Source organism: Acomys minous, assembly GCF_964271855.1.
Source record: "Acomys minous genome assembly, chromosome: 8".
NCBI lineage: Eukaryota > Metazoa > Chordata > Mammalia > Rodentia > Muridae > Acomys > Acomys minous.
Window position 1 is genome coordinate 28,122,926 of NC_140489.1, and position 21,147 is coordinate 28,144,072.

At 36.7% G+C, this 21,147-nt stretch overlaps 1 protein-coding gene across 32 annotated transcripts in view; it reads right to left on the bottom strand.

Annotated features, from left to right (window-relative positions):
- NRXN3 (neurexin 3) overlaps window positions 1–21,147 on the bottom strand; it is a 1,580,128-nt gene that overhangs the window by 33,945 nt on the left and 1,525,036 nt on the right. For 26 of the 32 annotated variants that reach the window (XM_084791335.1, XM_084791331.1, XM_084791320.1 and 23 more), the window contains one exon: window positions 17,114–17,192. In XM_084791335.1, the coding sequence (XP_084647461.1) occupies window positions 17,114–17,192 (79 nt within the window). Of the gene's footprint in view, window positions 1–17,104; window positions 17,193–21,147 lie in introns of all 32 variants that reach the window. The other 6 variants (XM_084791319.1, XM_084791313.1, XM_084791305.1 and 3 more) reach the window with 1 other exon arrangement.

The window sequence follows — 21,147 nt, forward strand, 5'->3', positions numbered from 1 at the left end:
TGCCGTTAACATACTAAAGAATGATGAAAAAAAAACCCCATAGGAACAGGCTCTCTGAAATAAATCCAATTATTTCCTTTCTGGGTTGAAATTAATTATTTTTATATTATCATATATGGTAGTAGAGAGCATTTTTAAACTTATAGGTAAAAATACAGTGTAAGTTCAAGCTTTTGTTGTAGATTGTTAGTAAATCATAATGTACAAAAATTACTTTATCTGAGACCATTAATCACAGTGGGGAATTCAGCTCTTTTAAAGTTACTTATTTTATACCATAACTGATAATGACTGTGGAGGCTAGGATGTGATGGGGAGGAACTACTGTGTTTTCCTTAGTGTGTGGAATTGCACAGATAATAAATACATTAATATTTTATCTCTATTCCATTGTCTCTTGCAATTCTAATCTCTAGCACAGTACGGAGGGCACTTTTGCTTCTTTAGTCTTGCATGACCATTTCACTAAGAGGTTGAACACAGTGCAAACATGCCTGGGACTTTTGTGTTCTTCTAAGTTATGTAGTCTAGATCCAGATTGGAAAAAAGTACCCAGAGAAATATTGTACAGGCATATGCCAACCTGCGAAGTATCATCTCATATTTGAGAAGCTGGAAATGGTTTTGGTGACTCTTCCAGTCTAAGATATATATATATATATATATATATCATATATATATATATATATATGATATATATATATATATAAAATCCTAGCACCTTCTGTGTGATTGGTAGAAATTGGTATACACCCCCACCCTTCCCAAAGTTCATTCCTTACCCTCCCAGGGATAATGCTATACCAAAAAATAAATAAATAAATAAATTACTCTGTGTCTACTGAGAGATCTTAATGGACACAGATATTCAGAGTTTTTTCTCTTCATGCCTAGGATAAAGCCTATCAGATTCCTGCTGCCTCCAGCCGACTCCCTTTCCAAGTTGACTGAATTTTTTCTGATGTTCAAAATTTCTTGCAAGATCAGCTGCTTTCAGCTTCCTCTTTGCTCAGTTAATTCCCACTTATCTCAGATTATTCACCTCAAATATAATTTCCTCAGAGCTTTTCCTGCTCCCACTGTCAGCCCTCGCCTTGTCACCTCTCTCCCCACAATATGCTTCCTGGCACCAACTGCCTCTGCTCCACCGCATTCATCATCAGTGACTGTCACCGCGCATTTGTGTGATGATCACATGATTAATCACATGACAGAGTTTTCACTACTACAGCCACCAGGACCATCTCGGTTTCTGTTTACTCTCGCATCCCCACTGTCTCTTTTCTGCTTAGCCCACAGTAAATGCTTAATAAGCATTTATTAAATAAAAGCATTCATAGGAAACATTAAGTTAGACCATCTTCTGTGATCAAACCTCTTTCTTGCCACAATTGCAGTTAATCCTGAGAAAGCGTCCTTGTGTGCCGGAGCTTTGGTTAGCGCACCAACCCACACCTCAATCTACGATCATTATAAGTGGGGAAGAAAAACAGAAGCAAGGTAGTAGAAAAAGATGCTTCAAAAGCCATGGATCCAAACAACTAAATACAATAATCCTGACTTGGATCAAGGACTGGGAAATTATGTCCAAAGCTGGAGATGACTCTTTGTGTGCCATTTTTAAATAAAGCCCTTTTCCGATTAGAAGAACCCTACTGGGTCCAAAATGGCAAATTACCCTCGTTGATGCAAGTCTATACTTTTCACAAGTGTCACAGATGTAGAGAGGGGAGGAAAGAGTTGATAGGATGGTGCTGGTAGGGTTAACTCTTTATCAAGTTCAACAGTTACAAACCGGCATTTGTGCAGTGCCTGACCCCCAGGGAATGGTAGGCAATTTAAAAATTGGAACTGAAGTAAAAATACACTAAAGAATTACTTCAGCAATTCATGTGATAAAGGAAGCTACGTAATGGCATTTGGCAGTGGACCTCTAAAAAAGCTCTAAGTAAACAAATGAAGTCAAGACAGGAGACATCCATAAAGCAGATGCATACAAATAAAAAGTGGAATTGAATTGTTTCAATGGCCACAAATACAAATATTTATCCTTCAGTTGTACTCCCTGGCCTTGGCAAGACATAGGTTATAGTATTATTAGAAATTTAGGTGCATTGTGAATGTATCATTTTAATGTTTTGGAATTTATATGCATATATTATCAAATAAAAATTTCTTACAGGTAGAAATTATAGTTTCAAAAACCATATGCAAACTTTAAAAAGCATTTTATATACAAATATGCTCATGTACATATGAATACAAGTACATATAAATATGACTATCCTCTAATAAATTGACACAGTGAAGCAATAGACACCCTTAGGCACTCACTATCTTGTTCCTTCTTTCTTACTCACTTTCTTTACCATGGGCCAGTGAAAGCCTTGGAAAAGCCTGGTCCTAGGTTGGAGTTGAGCTTAAGTGTGCTGCCCCTGTTTATCTAATAATCTGTCTGTCCTCTCTTCATAGAAAAGTAACATTCTGACCATGAGGAAACATGTTTAGAATATGGTCATTGAGTCTGTCCCACAAGTGACTTCTGGCTCCACTGATTGTCTCAGCATTCACCTGTAACCTATGACTTTCCACAGTTCCAGTGGGTCAACAGCATCTTTTCCTATGTATCAACCATGCCAGGAAAAAGGAAGCAGTGAACTGCCACACGTCCTCTAAGTTATCTAGTAGACAGCACTGCAGTTTTGAGTAAAACTATTTGAAGTTTTGTTTTGTTTTGTTTTTTAATCTGTGAAATGCCTTGGACTTATTTATAATATTACAAATTAGCTCAATGACCTTGATCAAATCAAAATTTGTTTGTACAGTTCAATGTTGTTACTTAAACCCAAATCATTACATTAAACCCCCAAATTCTCAGATTTAAAGTTGTAAAGTTATTGATGGGCTTAATTTGGTTTTTAGTACCATTAACCAATGCCTTAACAGGAACTCAAATTTCTGAAAGGCTAAAAATAAATAAATAGTACTCTCTGTATCATTCTTGACCATTTATTTTTGTTGTTGTTGATCTTCAAAGTAGAGTAGCTTTTGATAATATTATTAAATGTTTAATTTATATGGTATAAAGTCAATTCATAATTTCTCCACTAGAGTTTATACTACTGTAATTTTATTTACATAATCTTGGTTGGTTTAGGCAATTTTTCAATCCTTCAGAAAATAGACGACAGAAACTCATTAAAGGAGGAATGAGGTTTTTTTGTTTTTTGTTTTGTTTTGTTTTTTTGTTTTTTTTTTGTTTTTTTGTTTTTGTTTTGTTTTTGTTTTTGTTTTTATTCGTGGTTTACTGGAGTATTTCTCTCCAGGTTTGCCTGACTTTTTGTTATCAGGCTAATAGAGAAGGACATCATGATGGACAAAGCTGCTCAACTCCAGGCAGCCTGGGAGCACAGAGAGATTGCAAAGGACTAAGAACTGCCTCCACAGCGTGTCCCCACTCATCTAGGAACACATCAAAGGACTAGCCACTGGTGAAGTTAGTGCATCTCATGGTCCAGTTACCTCACAATAGCACAGTCAGTAGGAGACCGAGTCACAACATATGAGCATTCAAGGGGTATTTCATACCTAAACCACCACACTGCTCTACTTCGCCAATTAGTCCTGAGGATGAAATCTACCTCTTGGCTTTTTAGAAAAGCTAATAATGAACAGACAAGATCAATCATGAACTGAAACAATCATATTGTGAAGTGCAAAATTATTACCAAGTATAATAGGAAATAAATGACTTTGTGTTGGTATTCTCTCTCAGGCCCCCAGTGGTATGCTCCCTTCATTTAATCTCCTCACCGTCTTATTAAAATGTGAATTCCAAATTAGGTAAGACTAGAAACTAACTTCCAAACATCATCCTTCTTCACTTTCTGCTTTCACCTCTTCTCTTTGCCCCTCCTCTTTGGAACCTGACAGCTTTAGGCACAAAACCAAAGAGGTAGCGCTGCTAATAGAAAGGGTACCTAACGCCATCGCTGAGCTTCCCAAACTTCAACCTTACATCTCTGGTGCTAGGACGCACCAGGATCTGACAGTGTGGTTTCCAGTGTTCACACGTGAGCTTTTCATATTTCCATTCTACAGACATCTAATTTTAAGGATGTGAAGATGCTAAGAATTGCTTTATAAAAGGATGGCTTGTGCCCGTCTTTCCCTAATCTGCCCCAGCCTTATCTGCTGCAAGGTGGCAGAGCGCATTATTCACCTCAACACAGGGTGCCACTCCCAGTCCCACACTGTGTAATAGCTTACCTAGCGCACCCTGAAGGCCAAGATAGCACTACATGCTTTTGATGGCAATGTATCAAGAACTCCTGTATCTGTGTCCCCATATTATCAAGAGTGGTCTTTGTTTTTTCTCTCACTGTTCCCTTAAAATTTATGAAGCTGTAGATCAAAGTGTTCAGGAGATGAGCTTCTCAGCAAATATCGCATCTTAGTCATTTAGGTATTTGTCAGCTCAATAACCCATATTTAAAGCCCAAGGAAAAATTACTGGGATGTGACACAGTCTAGGGGCCTGAGTTCAAGGATGCTCCTGTGGAACTTAGGAGGGGGAGAGAGTAGATGGTGTTCCAGCAGAGGCAAAAAGCTCAAACCATGGTTTTGCAAAAGCAAGGACAAGGTTTGAAGACCCATGGAATAAACCAGGGATCATAACTCACATTGAGATAATGGTATGTATAAAATAGTGGTAGGAAATACCTTTAAACATGACCTTCTAATGTCTAATATTGACCTGTGAATTTTCATACATGTAATGGAAAATTTAACACATGATTTTTAGACTTCACTATAAAGGGCACAAGGTCTTATACAATTTTAAAAACTTATATAGATGATAAATGTTTGAACATTTTAATCAATTTGCATAGTTTATGTGAAGCCACGTTTATAAAATTAGTTCAACAAGGAGACTCGATCAAATGCAGCAGGAATCAAGGCACAGGCCAAGAAAATTGTGTCTTCCTGAGTGTCACACCCTTCAGTTCTTGTATACTAAGTTCTTTCACACTGAAAAAGGGATCTCTGTGCTGAAAAAAAATATACGATCCTCTCAACCCATCAGATTTTTCTGGATGCAGGTCAGCAATGTGGCCACTGGGATAAAGGGGGCTTCACGGAACACAACCACACTAGCCCAGGTATGTACTCTCCGTGGATGGTTTTGTGTTGATAAAATAGTGGAGCCTGTTAGTTTTTAGAGGGCCCATGAGACCCCCAAGGACTGAAATAGTCATTCTGGCTCTTTACAAGACAGAGCTGGGGACTTTTGCTCAGGGTGACTGGCCTGACAAATCAGACTTGGCAAAACAGCACTGGACCTCTCGTATTTTTGGGAAACAGAGAGATGATTCTAGGGTGGAGAATACTCAAGCATTTTCAGCTAGACAAAGCTCTCTCTTTAGGATCTGACTTTCCACATTAGTTTTTGAGATTAGAGTCTCCTACTGCCCATGGAGTTCACTTCTTTGGCTCAATGGTCTAGGCAGAAGCCCTAAAATTCTGTTGTTTCCATCTCTTTAGCACTGAGATTATAGGAGCATTTTAGGTACAGGGCAGGGATCTGAACTCAGGGCCTCAGGCTTTGCCACAAGCACTTGACTGATTGAGCAGGGTGGCTTGTTTTAGCCATTGTTATTTGAAAACAAATCATAAGTGAATAATGCCATAACTGCTCTGTGGTACGTAATAATTACCCCACTGGCCACTTATTTCCTGATGATGGAATATACTTACTAGCTGACTTTCATGGCTCTCTGGGAGCCAGATCGCTACCTCACATGCAGTGGTTAGCGCATATGAAATAGCGCAGCACGGTGCCCAGTGTGTAGGCTCTAGAGTTAGTGGGAATGGCTTCAATTTCTTGTTTTTCTACTTAATGTGTGACCTTGACTGTTTGGTCAGCCCTTCCCTTGCCCAGTTGGAGATGACAATAGTCATGCATTTTTATGAGATTGCTGCTAGGACTACAGAATTTAGAATATAAATTACTTAAGACTGTATTAAATTATCATGACAACAGTTAAGTATAAATGAGTAACGCATTGAACAAAGGAACAAAAGTTTAAGAGCAGCACACTTGTAGCCGACAGCCTTGACCATCCCTTCAATGGACCTTTCTTGGCTGTCACTGAAAGTTGACCACAGGGCAACCAAATCTCATATCAAATTAAGGTAACATTTTGTACTCTCAGAAACTCAATCACAGAATCTAACTTGTCAAATTAGAAGAACTAATAAGGCCCAATCCTTTCTCTTTTTTAATTCCCAAATCTCTCACACTCTCACAAAGCAATGCCTAACTATCTAACCATAAAATGATCTTTTTATAAGCTTCAGACATTCTCTGCAATACAAAGATCCTCGCACTGTTTTAAATGTTAATATACTAGTTTACTCTATGTGAGTTGGGGAAGCAAAGGGCATTGACATATTTCATGGCTCAGCTGGTTAATTATCATGCACCCACGGCTGTAACTAAATGAAATTCATTACACTTTAAAAGTTACGAAAACGGAACAACTGAGTAATGGAATCACGTCGTAGATTATGATCATGTTCTGAGAATAGTTTCTCCTACAGACTTTCAAAATAGAAGAAATAGCATCTGAACATGTAAGATCTATTCTGTCTGTGGTCAACATCATGGGAGAAGGCATGCTAAGCATATGTGTGCATGCTCGAATGTGAACCTGTGTGTATGCACATGTGGAGGCCAGAGATCAGCCTTTGGTGTCATTCTACATACAGTAGGCACTGTCTAATTTTTATTTTTTGATGCAGGGTCTCTGATTGGTCTAGAGCTTGCTGCCTAGTCTAGGCTGGCTAGGCAGGAATTCCCTGGCATCAGCCTGTCTCCACCTTCCCACGTTGAGCAGATTTCTCTTTTTTCATGAGCTCTGGGGACTAAACTCATGTCCTTGTGAATAAAAGACAAGCATTTTATTGGTTGAGATATCTCCCCAGTCCTTACAACTCACTTTTGAGGAGTCAAAATTAGTCAAAGCAGAAGATATGGGCTTATTATTTATTTATTTATTTATTTATTTATTTATTTATTTATTTTGGTGTTCTTCTTGAAGATACAAGAAACATCTTTGTTTTGCCACTTTGGTTTTAACATTATTAACAGAACAGTGTATTCAGCCATCTTGTGTATCTCTACCGATATAAAGTAAATATAATAAAGTAAAGATTCCCTTGGTGCAACAGGGAAGCTGTACTCATCTCAAGATACACAAATCATCAAACTAATTTTTAATTTTATTTAATTTGTTTCCTGTGTGTACTGTTATCCATTTGCAAACAGATTTTGGTAGAATCTTAGCATTGCCACTGAAGTGCAGGTATATGACTGTGGCAAAGGAAAACATCCAACTCTGGTTTTCTCAAGTATGGGGTGACCACAATAGTTACTAGTATCATAGTAACTTAAAATGAGGTTTAAGTGAAAATTCTCAGTCATGCATCCACACAGTGAGCCAGTCCAAGGTCAGCCTACGAGCCTGACTGCCCCATTTGTTAGGATCTTGAAGGAATGTTATTGAATCATGGCCATTCCACAACATTCAAAAATATGTATAAATTTACAAGTATAACATTAAAATACAGACATTAAGAATTAAAAATCAGCATTTCTCAACTATCTTAGTATATTTTACTATTATCAACTTTCTGGAAGTTACTGATCTTTGTCTTGTTTATCTGATTAAAAACTACATAGTATATTAATGAGCAACACTGCTCAATTCTGAGTTTAATCCTGGCTGTTTGAAATCAGTCATTGTGGAAACAGGCTACATAATAGAAACCTGGAAACACTAAGTTTTGGCTCTAAGGGAGGATGTGTGCACATGTGCACTGGTTATTTACTTATTCTGTGTGTATATGTGTGTGGCTATGCAGGCGCCATAGTGTTTGAGTATCATATCAGATGATTTGGTCCTATTGTTTTACCCTATGGGTCTAGGGATTGAACCATGATAGCCAGTATTGGCAGCAAGAACCTATACCTACTGAGTCATTTCACTGTCCCCAATTTTAATACATCTACAGCAAACTGTTGTACGTGACTTATAATCAGTACTTGTTCTCTCTCTCTCTCTTTCTCTCTCTCTCTCTCTCTCTCTCTCTCTCTCTCTCTCTCTCTCCTTTCCTCCTTCCTTTCTTTGTTTCCACCCTCTCTGGTTTTTACTTCCCCTCCATCTTTCTCCTCTGCCATCCTTTCATTTTGTGTTTCATCTCCAATTTCTGCTGAGCTTCTCAGAGCCTCATCATCTTGCTTTGTCTCGTTCATCTTAACTTGGAAAAAGCAATCCGTTTTCCTAGCCTGTCTGCAACACCTCAGGACAAACCAACGGCTTCACTCACTTTCTCTTCCTCAGACCCAAACCACTCTTCCCTTCAGCTACTATGCATTTTATACTGATGTCGCCTTCTTTCCCTCAGTCCTTAAGATAAAAGAAGCTATGTTGTTCACACACGGCCATTTTCATACTGTTTACATTAAACACCTAAATCTTTCCAAGTAATCTATCAAATTGCCTTAAAACCATAGAGCGTAGCCCACCCACTGCACGAGGAACAGGGCACTTCCTCTAACACCTGTCTCAAGGATGTCAGACTGTCTTCAATGGAGCTATTGGACATGCCATGGTTTTTGAAAGGATAAAAGAAAGAATTCAGGTCCAAGTAAAACTGTTGGCTTTTTAATGCTTCCGTGAATTAAAAATAAACTAAAATGAGACAAAATATATACCATTTGACTTAGAACGAAAAAAAGAGAATCTTACCTCACAATATACATGGGCGGAATCAGTAAGTCAAAAGATCTTATATTCCCCCACTGTAGATATTTTGCTGAAAATATTTATAATTTATGATTAAGTATGTAAGCACGAACTTGTCTTAGGATAGAATAAATGTAGATTTTCACCAATGCCTCACCAAGTTAGGGTCAGGCTCTGCTCTGTGCAGCAGAAATAAGGATGCTGTCTCCTAGTGTTCTCCAGAACAATCTTCTTTTGTCCTGTGTCTGAAGGACAGCTCTAACTAGAAGGTTGATGACCTATGAAAAGACTCTTCAGAAATTAGCACCTCCTTCAAGTCCTTAAACATTAAGCCAATTTAACCATGTCAAAGACATCAACAAGGGTTTCTCATTGTGGTTTGAACATTCATAGTAATTTCCCCCCCCCCCCCAGAAGTTTCCCCTTGTTAGTTGAGAAAACGTGTAGCTTATGACTTCCAGGTGCAAACCATTGTAGCCAGCCATACAACTCAAATGGAAATTTGTTTTGCTTCTTTGTGAAGTTCCCTGGGGGTAAGGTTAGCAGTAGAGACAACAGTGGCGTGAGAAATAAAGGCAGAGAACTTCAGACCACATATTACAAACAGAGAACAGAATCACAGAACAACACCAGGACAGTAGGACCCGTAGACAAGATGGCTACGAAAAAGACACATGCTTGACTGCTATGCCAAGGAAAGAAGATACCAGAATAAAATCATTCAGAGATGCTGGCAGAGCAGCTCTTAGGGCTGCAGGAGCCCAGTAAAAATAAACAGAAAAGTGAGAACCCATGACATTATGACTGCAAAGGAAAGTTATCCCCACAACTCAGACAGGGAACTGGCTGGGATGGCTGGGATGTGATACTTGGATGAAACACAAGATGGCATCATAACAGCTCATGCGCTTGTGATGGAGGCCATGGTTAGTTGAGTACTGCAAAACTGTCACAGCATGCCACACAATGATCTTAGGCTTGTCCAGAAATAAAATATAAAACACACATCCTGTATCTGCAATAAAAGTCTTTTTATGCCATCTGAGATTCATGGGGAGGAGTATGTTTTTGTTTATATAATCTCTGTGTATCTTTCTTTTTATTTTTCATCTCTGGCTCCTTTGTTTATCTTTTTTAATTAAATAAAGCATCATTAATGAGGAGAGTGAAGGGAAATTGTCTGTGCAGATATAGGGAGAAATTAAAAGGAGGAGGAAGGAAATAAAGGGAAATATGAATAGAAAGAGAGAGGGAAATGTAGTATTTCATTCTTTGGTACACAACTTTCTTGGATTTTGCTGAGATTTGCTTTTCTTTGAGAAAAATACTGTAGGGATGTACTGACAGGCGGGGTAGTCAACACAAGGATGGCAAGAAAAGATTTTGTTGCCTTTTTGATTTTTATATCTAAATATCTCTCAGTGTTTAAAAATAAAGATTATAATTACTCATAAAATATAGCAATGAGATAAAAATAGCCATAATGGTCAAAATGTTAAATATGAATTAAAACAAAATAAATCGAACCACCAAAAATTCATGCGGCACAAGATGAGGTGAAACGACAGAAAATGTTTTTGGAAATATACAAGATACATATCTATTGATATATATACACAGGGATGTGCATATATGGATAGATATATCTGTATAACGTTTTTCTTTCCACCCTTCCCAAGGATAACCAAATTATGGAATTACCATTATAATTAGGATGAAGAAAACAAAACCTAAATAAACATTAACATGCTTGGTTTATCAGTTAAACAGTATCATGCATGTCTATGTTGGCTGATGCTGCTTAGAATGATGGTGTGAATTTCTGTGTAATCACATGACCGATGGCAGGGGCTGTTAATATCCACTTACATTAGTCTAACATCACTTAGACTATGTTTAAAATATATGTAATAACAAGAAGTTTGGTATTAACACACTGTATTTATATATATACATATACACACAGTGCATATACTTGGAGTTTATGGGAGAAAAATAATACAGAACAAAAACTGAATGAAAAGAAATCCACAAAACTTTTCCTTTAAAACTCAAGCCCCACTTTATTTATATAAACATTTGAAAGAGAATTTGCTTAATGATTCCAGCAAGCTCTTTCCTTAGCTTAAACTTGCATTGGCATTTGAAATCAGGAAGTTCTTGATTCAGGTATAAAATTCTCTTTAACATGGTCAACTATGCCTTGACTTTTAAATGCCTTGGTTCTGGATCATCTTGCATAAATATATTTCAAATTAAAGTTTATTATTGAGCAGTACAATTTTTTTCCTCAGTCACATCTAATGATAATCTCTGTGTCTGAAAGCTATGGTACACAAGTGTGCTCCTTGGAGTGGTCTCAGCTCCGTCGAGCTGGAAGAGGGATCACAATTCATTGTGTCAGAGAAATCTCCCCCAAATGTGGATAATATCATAACCATTTCTACTCAGTGCTCACATTGGTTCTTAGCTTTTATTCTTTGTCTACTATCAGTCTCCTTGTTTCCTCACTTGCCTTTCCTAATAGACTGTGTACTCCTGCGGGGTATCTGGTGTCAGCCTTGTTTTCTTAGCACCTATTATAGTGTCTACAGAGAGGCTCACAAAAATGTTGAGAAAATAAGAGGTTTATCAACCTCTAACCAGAAGGGTTTATACTCCCTGATTTCATGCTTTCCTTGGAATTTTCAACATCTCCCAAATTTTTGGGTAATGGAGTTAAACACAAATATTTTTTATTTTATAATTTTGTTATTAACTGTACTTATATAATGAAATCTATAATAGCAGTCAGTGCACAGATGATATAGTTTATATCTTTTATCCAAGAGGTACTGGTTACCTAAAATTCATTAATTAATTCCTATACCTTTATTAATTCAATTGCATTCTTCAAATTTCAAAGCATTCCACTAGGGTTAAAAGTTCTAAAATGTCTTGAAAACTAATTTGTGTTTGAGTGAGTTTGGGTTATAAAAAGTGATATATTACTCAGTGAATTAATGAAGATGAAAATGAGAAGCATTTAAAAGGAATATCACTGTCCTCTGAACATACTTTATTCATTTATAGAATGCCAAGAATGGCAACTTAAAATTCAAAAGGCTTACCTGGACAACTTCTGCATACTTTGGACTTTGTTACAACTCAGATATACATAAGTAGCTAATATCTGTAGCCAAAATGATTAACCAAATTAAGAAATTTTTTATCTGCTAAATTCTTTCTATAGCTATACCATTTATCCCAAATAATTTCCATTTTCTCATTTTTTTTCCATTTATCAAGTGGAGCATTGATACTCCAATATAGCATGATATTTCACCCAGGTATTTACAATCCTGTGTGCAAAATGGTCAGAACACTACGGAAACTTAAGTATGATTTTATTAAACAACTATGTCTTTTTTTTTATAAAGATCTCTCTAAAGTTAAATTAATAGTTTGTCACTTCTTAGTAATTAAAATGTATGGTACTCTCAAACCTACAAAAATGAATGATACCTTTTCATAAATAAAAAGATTATAACTAACGCACTTGAAAGTCGATGACTAAGTCATTGGTGCTTTTGTCATCTGTAGGGGACGGACTCTATTGTTCTTCACGCTTTGTTCAGGAAATTAAAACATGGCGGCTGCATTTCTCAGGGTGTCCCAGCAAATAAAACCTCTAACAATTTGTAGAGCTTGGAACAACTCATCGTCATATCTTCTTACTACAAATATCTCATGAAGCTATCTCAAACCGGATATGACTCAGACCATGTTTCCTGCCAGAAAGCAGAGCTGCAGTAGGCTACTGGTATTATGCTAAGTCTTAGTTTCATTTAATATAGTTTGAGTCTTACAGTGGTGCTCAAAATAAAAAAGAGGGATGAGGAAACTAGGCTGCCAAATACAAACACAGGGATGTCAGATCTGAGGAGCGAAATACACCTGAGGACCACTTCAGAAATAGTAACATCTTTGTCACCACCCATCACCATCATCTGTTTCAACCTTATCCTCAGTCTAGGCTCTTGGAAAGGAGTTTCCAACTGATTGATTGATGGGTGGATGTTCCCTCTTAACTTCCTGCTCTCTGGCAGGACTGATAATTGGGAGTTAATTAGAGGACGGTTCAATAAAAACAGAAGTACAAAAATAAGTTAAATGACAACCAGAAAATCAAACCTCTTGATGATGGCTGAAGAACCTATATGGTAGTTGTGTTATGACATGTTCACTCCTTTGAGGCCACAGGTATTTCTGTTTATTTTATGTCTGCCTATCAACCTGGTCACCAATACTTTTAGAATGTTAATCTTATAGATGTATAAAATCTAGGATGTTGGTTATATCTAACGGCAAAATGCTAACCCATGAATATCTTTATTTTAATGTTATCTCTGTTATATGAGTGGTAACAATGAAGCGGTCAAGGCAAGAAAGTAGAAATCCAATTTTATGAAATTCTCTGAATTTCAGAATCTATGCCCATATTTTTTACCAATATTAATTTATTAAAGGCCCTAATTGCTTTTGATTTGCATAATGCATGGAGGACTCCCATCTCCTAGTGATGATTTGGATCCTGTGCACCTTTCCTCAATACAACCATAGTTCTGAAGGACAAAGTTTGTGTGCAAATGAAAGTCAGAGATACTAAATACTGACCTTTGCAGACAACACATCAGCATTTACAATACAGGAGTTAAAATCCTGGACCTCACATGTAGACAGACAGCAGTTACTCAAAACTTTCCTCGATTTTTTAGTTTACATCAGTCTACTATGGTTTTATCTTTTCAATACTGAGTTGTGACTGCTCAGAAGATATTCAGAAAAATGAAATCAGAACTTAAATCATAAAAGGACTTAATTCTCGAATTGGGGTGGGGGAAGGGACTGACGGAGGAAATGGAAGCAAACGTTTGGAAATGTAGATCTTACTACACTAATGCTTATTTTTTTTGTAAGTCATGAAATTTAAAAAATCAGCAGGGTGTGTTTTTTAGCTGCTTAGGGGAAGTAAAAGTTATAACTAGGAAAACATATTCTTCAGCTTTAATTTGAGATTATTAAATATGTTGAATGTGAACCTAACTCATTTAACTTTAATGGGGTTTTCATTTTATATTATTTTTTTTCTCATGGGTTAAGATATTTTGTGTTCATTTATCTATTTTTTTAAAAAGTATTTCAATTGAATTTTCAATTTTTAGATTATTGTCAGCCAAGCTCCAAAAATATTTAACTTGCCTTGAAACATTGTATGACCAAACTTTACCAAGTTACGGTAGCCAAATCCCAAGGTGGGTTCAGGTTGTGAAAACAATTGTTTACATCTCACTTCAAACCAGAAATGTGAAAACCCCATTCTAGTTAGAAACATCACTTTATTTAAAAGGTGATGCCTATCTGAAGTCTGGTTGGTGAATTATATGTTAAGCTACACAAGTACATGAAATGTGAGAGTTTCAAGTGGATCTAAAGAACCAGAGAATGATCATTACAGATAGGATCCTCTGCAACAAAGAAAGGATGGAACCATAACCCTGTTAGCCAAAAATGAGGAGAAAGGGGCTGTTAAGGATGAGATCACAAGCACTGGGTGACTACCCAAATGTAGTGTAGCCCCATCAAGAATCTGGCTCAAAAACAATCAAATTTTAGAAACTGAAGGAGTGAACTAGGGTGCTTAAAGCCAGAGTTTTCATCTCAGTGTCCACACAGCACATTGCAATGTGCTATGATGTGAATGTCACCCTTATTAACTACTGCACATGTAACTGGATGAGTTCTCCGTGGCAGTTCAAATCCAGCCCTAGAAATTGGTGTGTGTGTTTTTTTTAATGATTTTAATTTCTTGTCTTTGAGGAATGAGGCATTTTTGGAGTTAATTGTCAGATTAATATGCAAGAAGGTTTGACATCTGGTAACTCCACCAGTGTCAATTACATCTCCAAGGCGAGCCTCTTCTTCCACTGGTTCAGTAAGAACACTTATTTTCTTTTTATACAAAATACACCTTTGACATCTTTCTCTGTATATTCAAGTCACTTAACAGAATTTTGTTAAGTAGGCAATAAAATGAGAAAGAAGAAATGTTTATTCTTCAAACATACTGAGTTACTTTATTGTAGGTAGAGAGGTTCAGTAATTGTTTCTACCAAGCACTCCATGCTAGCTCTTACAAAGGCATACCTCTATAACAGCTTTATTATTGTGTTCTTTGCTGTGTTCTCTTGAAGATCAAATAATTTTAAAAATGCATATTACTATCCCTTCCATGTCCCATTTCAAAAATGTGGTCATTGAATTTACATCTTCTGAATTTGAATAAAATAAAACATGTGTGAACTTAGTTTGGGATCATTTAAAGCTGGGCTGTTCAAATTCAACATCAAAAGGCACTATCTGTTCTTAGTCTGTGGATCTGTGGGCCTCATGGTTTTGAGATGTAAACTGTCCTTTATCTTAAGGAAAGAGATATGTGGTTTTTGAAAAGACTTAATTAGGGGAAAGATGTTAAAATAATTCAAAGTGGTTATGCTTTTTATTTTGAATGAGTTGCAATGGAGAGATTTGATAACTGTATACAGTTATCAATACTAAAAAGTAGAGAAAACCAGAGTGAGGATAGGCAGACAATTTTAATTAAATTCTAGGTATCTTAAACCAGTCTTTAGAAAACTGGTTTTCCAAATTGTAGAAATTGTACAATTTGTAAATTGTAAATTGGATATACTCAGTTCTTAGCATCTAACATATCCTAAAAGTACACAGGTGCCCTCAAAAAAATGTGCGGCACTGCATTAGATTGGAGAATTGGCTTATTTAGCAAGGCTTACTACTCTAATTTATGGCAATCACTTATAAAAAACATTTGTAAATGACTAGAGGATAGTGACACCTTGTGTTGTGCCTAAATGGTCAGAAATACATAGTAAGTAAATGGAATAAATAAATTCATTTTTTAAATGTGTGCTCAGTATGTTCCCAAATCACTTCAAGAAATCAGATGAACAAAGTCACATTAACCTTCCTTCCACAAAAGTAAGCTCTCCAAGGAAGTAAATCATCCTCTGGCGTGGCAAGGTCAAACTATGTGTATGTAGCTTTAAGAAACTAATATTAGAAGCCCACAGAACTTCCAGAATCCAGAGCCATTTGCAAGAAACCAAGCAGTCAGCAGTTACCAAAATCTGAACCGTTCTAAGCCATTTTGGGGTAAAAAAAACAAGTTTTAAATCTTTGATATATTGCTTTTCTCATGAAGCATAATTTTCTCTGCAATGACAAAGAGAAAATATACAATGGCTTGCCTTAAAAAAATTTTTAAACAATATAATAAAATCACCCACAGGATTAAGTGGAATTTTTATCTATTTCTTTTATCCTTCGTGTAAACGAGACGAGACTTTTACTTTCATTAAACATACACAGAAATTCGATGATATCTGTTCTCTATTATATACATATAAATGTTTAACTTAGAGCAAATCTAGAAACAGACAACTTGGGAAAGTCGAGAGAAGAGAATCAGGATGGCAGTCACTGCTGGACATTATATTATATATATAGCTCACTAGAAAGGAATACCAGAAAACATCAAAATGTATCTGGGTCCAAATGGGGAACACACTGAGATTTCCAGTGCCAAAGTCAGTTTAACTTCAGCAGTCGATACATTTTGAAGCATCACAGCTGTTGACATGGCATGGCTTGGTACTAATTTTGTGTTTCTTATACTACATTGTTTCATAAGTTCTCTAGACATGTAATGAACAAAATTAGTACAAATGTAACACCGTGTGAACTGCTGTTGAAATGCCATGGAAAATAATTTAGGTTATTTACTTATTTGTGCCACTTATGATTAGAACAAATCTGAGACTCATATGATACCCACCATTTTTTTTTTTTTTTGGGGCCTCCATTGCTAGGTTTGTGACTTCAGAACAAAAACTCTGTTTCAAATGGAGGCTTTGCATGCTCTTTGCCTGTGTTGATCTTTTAGTTGCCATTTGGCAAATGAACATTTGCAACAGTGATTCCAGTGTGTAATCTGGGCACCTGGTTGTGCAAAATCGGTGTGTATATTGTGTATTTTTTTCATGGCTCTTTCCATGGGATTTGATGCTTTTGTTGGTAAATTAATATTTATATATGTATGTGGATACATATATAGATATAAAATACACATACATTAACACACTATAATATATATATAAAGCACATGTATAATCACATATATGTATGTATTGGGGTTCTTGCAAATAAAAAAAAGAAGCAAGCAAAACAAGACTGACCTGACCTACCTGTACTTGGTTCACACTCGACAAAGTCTTCATCATCACTTGAACATTCAGCAGATGAAACAAGATCATCTGATGTTGGCTATTGATGTTAACAGAACAGCAAGGAGCATAGGGAAGAGAGAAAACAGGAAGATAAGGATGCTGATACACAAATATATTACATCTTTTTGGTTGCCCCCTCCCACCACTACTGACTTTTCTCTGCTCAGGACTGCCTGTATAGGGCTCCTGTAAAGCTGAGGCCATCGAACTAGCTACAGAGACTCAAGCCTTTTCTTCTTCAGAAAATTACACTGTACTGTCAACTCTGATTTCTGGAATCAGAGGGAGAAGAGTTGCAAAGAATTGGCATTGGAAGGACCCAGCCAACACTACAGGCACTGTGCTTTGAAAGCAACTCAGTGCATATGGCACATGGTCTCATGTGCACTGTTGGGGGGCTGTGAATCTATAGCCAGTATAATTAATGAACACCGTGGAATGCTATTCATTCAGTACAGCATAATAGCTTCTCTTGCTTGCAGCAATTCATTCTCATAATTGCTGCAATTAGCTGAATTAGTAATGAGGACCAGTGGAGTGATGCTGCACAGGACATGGGTAAGACTCTTGTTGAAGAGAGCAGAACAAATTCTCACCACACTAGTTCAACTTAAATCCGTGTAGTTTTTAATCCTGCAGAAATTTCCCAATGCTATGTAATTTTCTAGAGGAACAACAGAGAACCACGGGGGTTGGCAGTAAAATGGACCCTTGTCACATAGTAGGTAAGAATGAATAATATGTATAACACAAATTACAAGTACAACAGATACTAGTGAAAGAATGATGAAGGAATGAGGGGCTCGCACACACTCAACCCCAAACAAATTTTGGTCATTATATCTAGACATACCCAATGGGTTTTTAATAAATACTCATTTCTTTTCTTAATGTTGGTAACATTCAGTGAGTTGCTGATTTTGTTATTCCCAGCCTATTAAGGTCTGGATCCATATTGAAGAAGAACAGGTACTAAAGAAATGCCTTCTTTGTCTTCTGAACAAGTATTATAAGTCAGTTGTGTTGTGATTGATATGTATGCATTCTTATTAGACACAACTACTCAAACTACCCATTAAGACAGGGATGTTGTGTTTGAAAGACTAAAAATCAGAGAGGTTAGCCGACTTGTTGAGAGACACACAGCTTATAAGAAAAAAAGCTGGGATTTGCAAGACACATTACCACTATGCTTGTGGCTCATCATGGCTCTTTCTATACCCTGACTTGCATATATTATAGGCTGAGGGCTGGAGAGGTGGCTAGGTCACAGCCAAAAATAGATATTAGAGGTTTAGTTATGATCCCCGATACCCCAAGACAGGACTTCATTTGGGCATTGGGTCTTAATAAGATACTTCAATTCAAAGGAAATCATTAGGATGTGCCTAAATACAGTAGGATTAGGGTCTCTCTATAAAGAGGAAATTGGGGTACAGACATAGAGAAAGAGGGGTCTACATAGAAATACAGAATAGAAAATGGCATCTAAGTTAGGCCACAAGAGAAGCTGAATTTGCTGACACTATGGCTTCATCAGTCTTCAGAATTATGTGGGAATACAGTTCTATTGATTGAGCCACACCGTCCTGGGCACTTTGTTACATCAGCCATAACAGACAAGCACACATGACAATTCAAGTGGTTACTGTTTCCATCTTTTTAAAAAATAGAGATATTAAGTGGATGACAAGAAAAGGAAAAAGAAAGGTGAAAAAATCACATCAGGTAATTTTCATTTCATTTTCTTCAAGGCAGAGCAGGTATCATAAGTCATACTACAGACATACTATGTCTGAAAGAAACATACTTCATCTCTGTTCTATCAGAACATTAGAAAATAAACAATTTAAAAAGGTTCCCTTTTGTAATTATGTACTGCTGGATTGTACTGTACCATGAGCTGTATCTTGGGGATTTATACTTTGTGCCAGATAAATTGTATTCCCGTAATGTGAATTCCTTTAAGGGAAGGGAAGTTATGAGGAAGTACATGTAAACCATATGGATAGAGAAAACAATTAGCTGAAGCTAACATTATTTTGGGTGGGTCATGATCATAACTTGATATTTCATTATTCTTTTCTTTTTATGTTTTATTTTTGATTATGTACTTTGTGTATGTCTCTGTTGAGTGAGTATTTGGGAATGTAAATGTTTAAGTGCAGATATGTGTGGAATCCACCGTAAAGTATTGAATCCCCTGGAACTGGAGTTACAGATGATTGAGGGTTACCCAAGTCGGGCACTAAGAGCCAAACTTGGGTTTTATGCAAGAGTATAGGCAGCCATTATCCCTAAGTTGCTTTCCAGATCTATTATTTAACATTTTGAAGCATGTGCTCTCTAGGAAAATGGCTTCTCCAGTTCAGAGGAAGAATGATCTGGACTCATTCTCCAAAAGGTCTACATTGCATAAGTTGCTTTTAAAATTTTATGGAAGATAGGTAATTAGAAGAAAAACACTCTGAGAAACTGTATAGGGTCATGAAAAAGTTGAAAACTCTGTGTGTGTGTGTGTGTGTGTGTGTGTGTGTGTGTGTGTGTGTGTGTGTGTATTTCCATATATATATGGAAATAGTCAGTGACTATTGTACAGAACTCAAAGAATGCCCTTTGTGGGGTTTCAGTTCCTACTATTGAATAGAACTCTAGAGAGTTCATATTATTTGTGATATTCGAAGAATAAAATGTTCATAGCCATACAACCCAAAAACTCTTGATAGTGGCGGACTACCCATGTTGGTAAATATTATATACCATATTATATCAAGGTGACTTCTTTACTCAATCACTCACTCACTGATGAATATTTGTTACTTTAGATATTTACCACACATCACTGCAACAGTGATGAAGGATTAAATGAGAGATGAAGTGGCTTGTCTGCTCTGGGAATTCAATCTCTGGTGAGAGGGCCAAGTAAACAGGAAAGCTCAACATGGCATACTGACTGTTGTGACAAGAGTTAACATAAGTCACCAAGGGAGCAAGTAGCAGGAGACTACAGCTATCTTTCAGACAGAAGGTAAGTAGAAAACAAGCCCTTAGGGAGAGATGAGAATAAAGCAGTACAAACTGAGGGATTGGAGGCTGGAGAAGGAGAGGGGCACTTCAGGTAAAATAACTAGTATTTGTTAAGGGTCAGAAGAATAAAATAGCTTCCTTTATTTGCACATTTGTAGGTAGTAGGGTTAGAAAAGATGGTTTGGAATGACAGAATGATAGCAATTTGAATGACCATCTTTACTGCAGAAACCTCAGCTAACAAGCATGGATTTAATAAACCAATCCCATCAGAATCCTCTTCTTCCCTTCCCTCCACCTCATCAGTGTCACCCATCACAATCCTTCAGAAGCAGACAAACATGATTTTGGAACATGGTCCCTAGGAATGACAGGCACAGCTCTTCTGGTGTAGATTAAACGACCTACTTGCCTTTCCCTAGCAGAGTAAAATATCCCTTAGCCCTTATAAATTAACCATGTTCTGTATCAAAAACAATAATTCCTATTAGTCTATTTTAAAATAGATCTCATATGTTTAATCCATATGTTGGAATTATTCAATTCTGTTCTAGGTCTCATAAAATAGAAGCTATGCATTATAATAACTTTCAATAAAATATGTTCATGGCAAGTACCTTCTTTATTCCTTTCCTGAAAGATTTTTTTTTAATTGCACTTATATATTTTTTTTCTACCAGTGCTTATTAAAGCAACCTTAGAACAAAATTAGGATTGAAGAAAGCTCAAAACTCTGCCCAGGTAAATTTATAGATGTGTTTACCTTCCAATTCTCTCAGTTTCTCAAACCTGGCTTCTCATTTCTGTCCTGTGAGTTATTGTTTCTGTAATCACCTATGCCTAATTATTTATTCTGCAGCCTCTGCTCCATCCCAGCATAGGGACATATTTATACCCTTCTCCATTATTATCCTCTATCCATTATCCCTAGAAATGTCTAATGTTATAATCAGGACAATGTTTGG